Source organism: Acipenser ruthenus, chromosome 55 (genome assembly GCF_902713425.1).
Source record: "Acipenser ruthenus chromosome 55, fAciRut3.2 maternal haplotype, whole genome shotgun sequence".
NCBI classification, from domain to species: Eukaryota; Metazoa; Chordata; class Actinopteri; order Acipenseriformes; family Acipenseridae; genus Acipenser; species Acipenser ruthenus.
Window position 1 is genome coordinate 6,283,384 of NC_081243.1, and position 10,536 is coordinate 6,293,919.

At 40.5% G+C, this 10,536-nt stretch overlaps 1 protein-coding gene across 1 annotated transcript; it reads left to right on the forward strand.

The window, feature by feature from the left end:
• Window positions 1-452: 452 nt before the first annotated feature.
• Window positions 453-7,074, forward strand: LOC117967556 (zinc finger protein 135-like). Its single transcript, XM_059017205.1, has 3 exons — window positions 453-1,037; window positions 3,758-4,012; window positions 4,947-7,074. Exons 1-3 carry the CDS (start codon window positions 767-769, stop codon window positions 5,780-5,782), a joined length of 1,362 nt encoding a protein of 453 aa, XP_058873188.1. The 5' UTR covers window positions 453-766; the 3' UTR covers window positions 5,783-7,074.
• The last annotated feature ends 3,462 nt before the right edge of the window (window positions 7,075-10,536 follow it).

A 10,536-nucleotide genomic window follows, 5' to 3' on the forward strand; every position in this document is an offset into this window, starting at 1 on the left:
AGAAAGTTTTGTAAGTTTACGTGGAGAGAGGTGACTGCAGTCAGTGATGATTTTACAGCACACTGTCTCCTGCTGTTTAAAATATTTAGGTTGATTTGATATGTTTTCTAATAATTTGTGATTTTTTTGTTTTCTTGTTACTTGCAAGGAGTTCCGGTGTTACAAAGAATTCTGTTCCCCATGGAAATCAGTTTCCCCGGCCAGTAATTTACCGCGTTTCGTCTAGAAAACAAATGTCGCGTAATCGGGCGAATATAGACTAACCCTCACCCTTAACCTTAGAAAAGGTGTTCACTTAGGGATTCGGCCAAAACAAACCTTGAAGACGAATCGCCAGGCCTCCTGATTGCATGCAGTGCAATAAGCAGAGGAAACTGATTTCCACGGGGCGCTGAATTCTGCGTAACACCGGGAAAAGGAAATGATCCCCTTTCTCTGTTGAATTTCATAAACACACACAGTGGAGCGTGTTGGTCGCAGCTACAGACAAATCGAGTTTTTCTAGTTAGATTATTTACAGAGAAACAAACGCGTTGAAGCTCCAGCAGAGCTCTGCGCGATTCTGAAACACGAAAGTAAAGTTACTCCTTGCAAAGCATGTTGTTTGTGTTCTTTCTTTATCACACCAGAAGAAGTGACGAATATATTTGAATGGGAAGACTACAGTAAAAAAAAAATATATATATTACTAAATACAAACCGCAGGCGGTGTTTGTGAATGAAAAGAGGATTCCGCTAGACCAGTCTGAAACTGAAACCAGTGAAGATGGACGTCAGTGTCTCCGTGTCGTTGTTTCAAGACGAGCTCGCCTCCACCGTCGAGCACGCAGTGAACGCGGCTGTACACACCGTCTTGTGTGCAGTTACTAAAGTTTTTGTCAGTAAATACACTGAATTACAATTGGAAATGGCTGGAAAGGAGAAAGAGAATGAAAGTCTGAAGCTGAGATTGGAAATATCAGAGAGCGAGCTGAAAGCCGTGCGAGGATGTATAAACGCTGCAGATGCAGACATTAAACAGCCTTTAATATTTCAAGGTAAGATTGATTTTATTTTATTGTGTGGTATTGCTCGGTCAATCCAACGCCTCAAACCGCCTTCTACTGGAACGGTCTTGGTTAACATTTCTCTTCAGACACGTTTTAAAGTGTTTGATTATTGTAAGCGCGGTTAATAACACAGCTCTGTCCTAATATTGGTTATAAGGAGTCTAATCGAGGCACTGTATTATTTAATATATTTAAATAGGTACCAGTCTAATTTGAGAGTCTTCAGAGGTGTCCTTCTGGTAAAGTGATGTCTGTATCAAGTCCCACTGAGACAGTCGCAGATTATATTGCAGGGGGTTAGAGTAATGATTTGTGATCTAATATCAACACACTGGCTTTTCGGGTTTTCGTGTTTGATTAAATTGTTTGACTGCAAATCTATTTTTAGATCAATGGTCAGATAGTGAAGGATTTTTGCAGACTTGTGTATAGCAAAATTACTGACAGAAATACTCAATAGCCGAGAGTTTTCATTCAAATTGGTTAAACACTGTATTCCTTTTGGTCAATTCCAACGATTAAGACGCATTTGCTGTCAATAACGTTAATTTGATGTCCAATCATCAGGTTTTGAAAAATAGATTTCATCAGAGGGGATATAGACCTGGAATAATTGATAAGGCGTGTAATAAAGCAGAAGAGATTCATAGTTACCTATCGGGATGAGAAACAGAGTTCCTGGCTTCCTAGACAATTAATTAAAAGCGACATTCAGATGTGGGGTTTCAATCATCGTAAACATGTAGTGCAAAATACACAAGTGAGATCATTGACTTCATTAATTGTAACGCTACTTATGATGTTTATCGTTTGGAATGCACATGTGGCTGTTTTTTTCTGTAGGGAAAACTAAAAGAAACGGTAGCAGAACACAGATACGCGATTAGAACTGATCCTTAAAGTGTTAGGGATAGACATGATTAGTACATCAGTAAAGGGAGGCGACAGACTCCAATCTCTTTTACAATGGGACGCATTTTGGATATTTCAATTAAAAGCTACAGAATCTCCAGGATTAAATGGAGAGCTGGATTACAGACCCAACCTGTGAACTGAATGTTATTTTCTTATTGGCTCTTTGAGTTTTTGGTGTAGTCTTTTTTCGATATTTATTCGTTTGTTTGCTTTCCCACGAATTCTTTGACTAAGTAATTCATGTCAATAATTGATTGCATGCGATTGCTGATGTATTGCTGTGTTGCCAATTGAGACTACATCCTGATGAAGGCTGGTTTGCATTGCTAGTCTCTTTGTTTGTTTTAGAACATGCTGGTTTCCTCTTCTATTTATTATTCCGTTTTTGGATCTGCCCCATTAGTAAAGGTTTTTTACCTGTACGTTTGTAAGAGTACCTTGGTTTTTGGTCATTTGTCTGATGGATTCATTTGAATCTACATGAAAACAATGGATTTGCAGGTATTTTTTCTCCTATATTTCTTACTAAACTTTTGAAGAAACCCTGGACCCCAAAGAGCACCTTTTTCATACTATGAAGATTTGATATATTATAAATAGTTTAAACCAAAGAGTGCTCCTGGTTCTTTTTCTTTTTGATCCGGTGCTGTTGAGTTTGTCTCTGGTACAGTCGCGGCTCATTCGCTGGCCATTCTTTTGCTTTAGTCCTGTTTCCTTGTTGTTCCACACACACATTTCTTTCCACACCTAACTGGTTGGATAAAGTGGGCAGCAGCAGCAGCACCCTGCCTGCACCAATCCACAACTCTAGCTTGTTGAAGTGAATGATCAACAGTTTCTATGTGGTTATACAGTCAACATCTGAAAGTGACACACACCTTTTTCTTATATTATGACTCTTAAAATATGTACATCTAGTAATATGGATGAATTGTTGTGCACCCTTGTCAGACAGTACAAGCAGACCACTACTAATCTAGAACATGAACCATGCACCATCTCTTTTCGAAATGTTCCCAGTGGAAGGGTGGACACCCCCCTCCCCCCACACTCTCCCCCCTCACCGCAATGCGCCTCGATGACATTGGTGCCTCCTACTACCTTGTAAGTGCTACATACCTCAAAACGAATTGAACACCTGAAAGTTGTACAGTATATGTTATACTATCATTGAATTTGAGACATTGAAACTTGTATTCTGCATTGATTGTTTCCTTGAAAACCATTCTCACAATCCACTATCGGGTAACAAAAAGACATTCCTCAGACACTTTGCTAAGACTGCAAGCCTCCTGGCTTGGTTTCTAAGCATGTTTGCAGTAGAGAAATGGATGTTTGCATTAGAATAATGCAAAGGCAGAACGGCGGTCATGATGGTGATTGACAGGGAGGTAGAAGTGGATGCAATGCTCCAGTGTGAGGCTACAGGAGGTGAGAAAGACCAGCAGCACTGAGTCTTGTTTTGTACAGGACGTAGAATAAAAAGATGTTCATATGAAAATGCCTTTTCCTGCACTTTGTTCATAGGAACACAAACACAGCGTTAACCGATAATTGCAATGTAGAATAACAGGAATGGTATCAATTCCATCATGTACCTAAACCACCAAACTATTATACCGGCTCACCCCTATACGTAATAACTGAGGAACAGTAACTTTAAATGCATGCTGCACATTATTGAATACAACAGTTTGGAGGGGGTTATTTTAATACAATCCCTGATCAAAGCAACTAACAAACCTAGCTAGTAAGTAATAGATCTAATTTGATACAATTTTGTTTCCCCACAGATCCCGACGAGAGCCACGCTATCCCTGAATCTGAAGAACAGGAGGGACCAAAAATGCAGGTTACAGAGCTGGCATGTGTTAAAGATGAAGAGGTCCCTCAACAGGAATGTGTTCCTATTAAAGAGGAATTCATAGAGCAGGAATGTGTCCCCGTCGCAGAGGAACTTCCTCATGTCTGTACATTTGAGGAGAACAACAAGCTGGGATCCAACCTGTGTGATGATTCTCCATCTGAATGTGAACTGGGATTTAGAGGTAATCGTACAAAACATGCAGCATTGAGCTGCCTTTTGATCCTGCAGAACCTGGTACTGAACACCAGCAGTGTGCTTGAGATTCATATTTTAACCAGGGGGAGCTGCCCAACCACTATGTCAACAAGGACATCACTGTGCTTGTTCCTGAGGCACCTGCTAGATGTGCAGCCACTGCCACGCCTCTTTTTAGAATGCTGTGAGATCAGCGCTGTCCAATCACGCTCCTGCAGGCCATTCCACTCCTCATTGAACAGGTTCACTTCTTTAAAGTGCTGCTCCTGTGCCTGGATGGAGCTTTAATTGGTTCACTTAAACAACTTAGAACAGAGTTGGAACAAAGATCAGGGGTGGAAGGGCCAGCTGTGGACACCCCTGTGTTAGATCTGTGCCATTCCCCTTTCCTGGTAGGCTGTTTGCAGTTGTGCTGCTCCCACAGCTCTACAGAGCTGCAGGGATCACATGTCCCATCACTGGGTGATGTCACATCCAGTGGGGTTGCTTAGCGTTTATTTACAGTATTTGCCAGCAGACCCGGCGCGTATTGGGAGGCTGTGTGGTCCAGTGGTTAAAGAAAAGGGCTTGAAACCAGGAGGTCCCCGGTTCATATACCACCTCAGCCACTGACTCATTGTGTGACCCTGAGCAAGTCACTTAACCTCCTTGTGCTCCGCCTTTCAGGTGAGACGTAATTGTAAGTGACTCTGCAGCTGATGCATAGTTCACACACCCTAGTCTCTGTAAGTCGCCTTGGATAAAGGCGTCTGGTAAATAAACAAATATTATTATTATTATTATTATTATTATTATTAATTGGAGACAGGTGATCAGAGTTCACTCTAGTTGTCATGTTTATGACATGAAGCCCTGGAGAACAGTGCATGTGGAAGAATGCTGTACAATAACCTTTGTCTCTCTTCTCTTTCTTTCTTTAGCTTCTAAAGTAGATGAAGGAGAACACGACTCCACTCCATCACCCCAGTGCAAAAACTCTTCTAGAGGCAAACCACAGTGCAAGAAACACAGAGAAACAACACCCCAAGAAGAATATGTGAAGACATTGAGAACTCACTCTGTTACAATCCCTTCTTTACAAGACAGACACACACTTACTGTGGAGAGTACAGAGATGGCACATCCTGCATGTTTTAACAATTCTGAAACCCAGGGCAACTTGAAGACCTTGCCTCATTCTATTAAAGGTGGGAAGAGTTCCTGTCAATTAGACACTATTGAAACTCACAAGGGAAATCCCACAGGAGGGACTACGTTTTCCTGGGCTGATTGTGGGAAGAGTTTCAATCATATATCACTGCTTCAAAGACACCAGTGCATTCACACAGGAGAGAAACCTTACCACATACAGTCCAGTGAGAAGAGTTTCACACAGTTAGGAAATCTTCATTCACACCAGCACATTCACATAAGAGAGAAACCTTATCACTGCACTGAGTGTGGGAAGAGATTCATTAACTCAGGAAACCTTAAAATCCACCAGCGCATTCACACAGGAGAGAAACCTTTTCACTGCACTGTTTGTGAGAAGAGATTCAGTGCCTTAGGACACCTTAAAAGGCACCAGCGCATTCACACAGGAGAGAAACCTTATCACTGCACTGTTTGTGGGAAGAGATTCATTGACGTAGGATCCCTTAATAAACACAAGCGCATTCACACAGGAGAGAAACCTTATCACTGTGCTATTTGTGGGAAGAGATTCAGCCAGATAGGACACCTTAAAAGACACTATAAAATTCACACAGGTGTGTAATCCTATCCCTGCACTTAGTCTGAAGAAGTTAAGTCAATTGCAGGCTCTTACAGGACTCGAGAACATTCTCAGAATTGCAAACACCTAAACAACAGGAGTACATTTGACTACAAAAATATTTACTGAAAACAAAAGAATGAACTTGCTTGATAAATAGGGTCACCCCTCATCACAATTTGTTCAGATCAAAAACCCATGGACCAACAATATGAACGACTACATCTCGTTTCAACCATTCATCATCTTGTTGAGCATTCTGATTTTGTTACGTCACCTTAGTAATATATTAACACTAGAAGCCCCGCGGCGGTCATTTTGGCGGTTTTGAAAACAGTTGTATTGTGATTATACAGAACGGCATTCTACTTTATTTTTATTTACCAGTCCGTAATGTGTTTAGCTGTAATCAGATTAGTCTCTACTCTGCCTGAGTGAATGACTGACAGTCTGTTGTTTTCAATCAGCCTTTTGAAGGCTGGCGCCTGCTTGCCAGCTGTGCTGCTTTGGTCAGTCAATTGGCATCAGGGCTAGTGAAAATAAATACCAGAGACCGTGGAGTTTTACAACGCAACAAAACATGGAGTTGATGTTTTGGATCAGATGATATGGAAGTATTCTGTGAAAGCTGGCTCCCGACGGTGGTCTGTTCAGGTGTTTTACAATGTATTGAACCTATCAGCCATCAACTCCTGGGTACTTTACAAAGAATGCACGGAGAAGAATTTACCAAGGAGAGAATATATTTTACAGTTAGCACAGGAACTTTGCAAGAAGCATTTGGAACAGAGGGAGACTGCCAAGCGTGTACCCACAGCTGAAGCTGGCAACCCCGCTGAGAGCCGCAAGAGACGCCAATGCCAGGTTGTCAAGTGCAATAAAAATAAAACTTCGGACAACTGTGCCCTGTGCAGAAAGACGGCGTGGAGAAGCACATTATCTGTGTTGATTGTGAACAGCCTTAGACTCAAGGTAAAGGAAATACCCTTTTGTCGAAAAAAAGAAAAATACTTTTTTTTTTTATATAACTTACTGTGCTGTGTGCTTCTGTAAAAATGTGTTTTTTTTCTAAGTTTATGTATCTATGTTGTTCGGTTACTTTTGCTCATCTGATAATAAACCGATTGCTGTTGAAAAGTTAAAAATGTATTGCTATCGTTTGAGTTTTATAAATAGGTATGTTGTAAACCGATGTCTGTTCAGATGTTTGTTTATTTACATTTTCTTGTTTTGATATATAATATGCTTCGGTTGTTCAGATGTTTGTGACTTACTCAATAAAAATACTAATTACATCCGACTGTTTCTCTTTTTGTTATACTGTTTACAGTGTTTTGAATACAGCCGTCCGAAAGACTGCTGCGGGGCTTCAGGTATGAGTATATCTCCGGTCCTTCTAGTTTTAAATAGATTATTATGTGTCTCTCTCTTTTTTTCTCCTGCATTGCTCAGCCTCTTGCAGTGGGTTCTGTGGAATCTTCCCCGATGCCACGGTGAATCTGTGGCACCTCGAGACACAGCACAGTGTACTGCAGTTATCATGCGGGCAGCGTGAAGTGTAAAACCAATGCTGTCCAGCAGGGGGCACCAGAGAGCTCTTAGCACTTTAATGAGCTACATACCATTGCTTCTTAATGAGGTGATTTCTGCTCAGGATGTGTTTAATACTCCCCTCTCTCTCTTGGGTAGTATATTAACAAACATAGGCTCCTGTGTTTTTAATATCAATTCGTTGATTGACAATGAGACTAGTAAAGCAAAAAAAAAAAAAAAAAAAAAAAATCTATATTAAATGTTTTGATGCCTGTATTAAATGCTATTTTAAATGTTGTTCAGTTTCAATGTCAATCAACAATTTCATTTTAAAAATACAGTAATAAATACTGTAGGTGTCCTTGCTTTTAAAACTGCAGTCTGCTCATACAAGCGATTCATATACAATCAAACATATGAAAGGGTTCTGTTCCTGTAATATTATTATCTGGTCAGTAGTTACTCAACTGCCAGTCGGATCCCAAAGTAACTGGAGCAGGAGGTACAGCATGCCACACGCGACACACAGCATCACGTTTCAAATATTTATTAGTGGCACAAATCTTTTTATTCAGTGAAATGCACAATATAAAACCCTACCACCAGCCAACACACTTGGTGATAAAACCCAAAGTAAAGAAAGAAAAATCCCTCAAAATACACTCTAAAACAGTTGCCCAATAAATATTATTATTATTATTTATTTCTTAGCAGATGCCCTTATCCAGGGCGACTTACAATTGTTACAAGATATCACATTATACATTATTTCACATTATACAGATATCACATTATTTTTACATACAATTACCCATTTATACAGTTGGGTTTTTACTGGAGCAATCTAGGTAAAGTACCTTGCTCAAGGGTACAACAGCAGTGTCCCCCACTGGGGATTGAACCCACAACCCTCCGGTCAAGAGTCCAGAGCCCTAACCACTACTCCACACTGCTGCCCCCTAAAATACCATAAAAATCACCACAAAAACAATACAATTTGTGTTTCTACCCAGTGCACTGGTTTCGCTAAAACCCTATAAAACTATAATCACACAATATTATATAATAATCACACAATGTCAAATGTCTCCCCCAAAATCAGTTGCCCCAGTACCCCAAAACAGTGTTAGCAGCACTACTCAGTCCCGGTCGCCTTTGGGGATTGAAACCTGGTCCTTCAGGAACCCCTCCACTGCAGCTGTAGGCTCTGCACGGTCGAGTCCTTTTCACAGCCCTGTCTCCTGGCTGGCTTGCTTTTACTCCGCTGGTCCACTTATCCACTTCCAAGTGCAGACATGTCAAGTCTCCCGCACTGGGGGTGAGACTCCCACATCAGCATGCTATCTCACGCTCACACGCATTCCTAAGCTCATCTCACTCATGGTCAGTGCAGTACAGTATATATATATATATATATATATATATATATATATATATATCAAGATTAAAAATATTTTTACTCGGGTGCTGCAAGAGACAACAATTCAGATTCGGGGCCTCAGGCTTAGAGCTTGGAAAGCAGGTTCCCAAGCTTGTGTACTGTGGTAACCATGGAGACAACATGCCCGCGAGAGGAGAGAGGAGTAACTTCAGCCAATTGTATTGCTGTGCGGGTGCTGGCATTTAGCCTTTCAACCAATTGGTACTAAGCAATACTGTGGAAGGGCGGGCGTTCATGTTTTCAACCTATCAGTGATCGTATCAGCACCAAGCACTGCAAGAGACAATGGGTGCGTTCACGGAGATCATTCTGCGCAGATTCTATGCAGAATCTGACTAATTTAGCCAATGATCTTCTAAGAATGATCTCCGTGAACGCACCCATTGGCTAAACTGGTCAGATACTACACAGAATGATCTCCGCGAAAGCACTGTACTTGATGCGTTTGCTAACTGCGATGTCGGATGGCAAACTTTAAAAGAAAATCTCTTATAGAACGTCGTATTTAAAACAATCGCACGTGTGCATAAACTCTAGGTCGGACTACTGTGAGATTTTGTGCAAACAGATGATCCCTACAAAAAATAGTTTGAACACACTAATTTGAAGAAAGTATAATAATGCGTGTTTTTATTTATTCCGCACCTCATTGATGCAGTGCTTTCATTTGCATGGTAGTTTCTATACTGTCATTTATAAATTCTGTGACGTGAATAGAAAATACATTTTAATCGAAGCTGCATATTTGTCCCAATGCTAAACAAAACAATTGCATTGCATGTTCGGTTTTGTCAAAGATCGTAATACTGCTACAGCATCATAAAGAAAATACAGCTGCATAAGGATTATACCTTTCTACCACAAAATATGTTCTTAACAATGGCGTGAGAGAAGTGGCTTATGAACAGTAAGTACACAAGTTCCCTTTCAATTCGAAGACGACCACCAACGACATTACGTATGGGTAGGGGTCTACCTAAATCGCGATTTCACGGAAATCGTGAAATTGAGGGGTCACCGCAAAATTCACCTCTTAGGGGCCAATGCATACAAACAAGTACGGAGAGGAAAAAAACTTGTTTAAATGAACTACTGCACAACGCAAGCGACGCAAACTACATGTCTTCCTTCTGCAGATAGACCTTTTTGATTTCTTTGCAGTCCTGTGTGCATTGCACTTAAGCAAAAAACAAACAAACAAAAAATGTCCACAAGTAACATTTACAAAATAAATTATCCAAAGCAGTTAACGTTCTTGTTTACTATTCAAATGACAAAGTTTTCAGCCTATCAGTGCGTCTTTACTGCTTTTATGTGACCTGTACTGTACAGTAGGAGGTGGGACAAAGTTGGTGCTGCATTGTTTTGATTTAGGTTGCTAAAATCTAGTTTTCAGCATTGGAGGTAAAATAGTAGAAATGGACGACAAAAAAAGCAAAGTATACTTCAGCTGATGATCGTTTCAAGATATTTCCCAAATGCAGACTGAGGTAATTGTTTTCCATATCTTAATGTGTATTTGGAGAAAATATGATCGATCGCTATTTAGCTTCAGAATCACACATTAAACAAAAGGCTACTACAGAGGCTGCTGAACAGAATGTAAAATAAACAGCTTTCAGAAACCAAACTGGAAAGTCAGCGCAGACAAGAAGTATCCCTGTCTGCAAGTTAAATCAGTACTAAAATGATCCAGCACAGCCACCTCACTTCAACCTGCTGCTTACAGTTGGAATTTTCGACCCGAATATCCATGCTTCCTTTGTTTTAACTCGGTAATAAT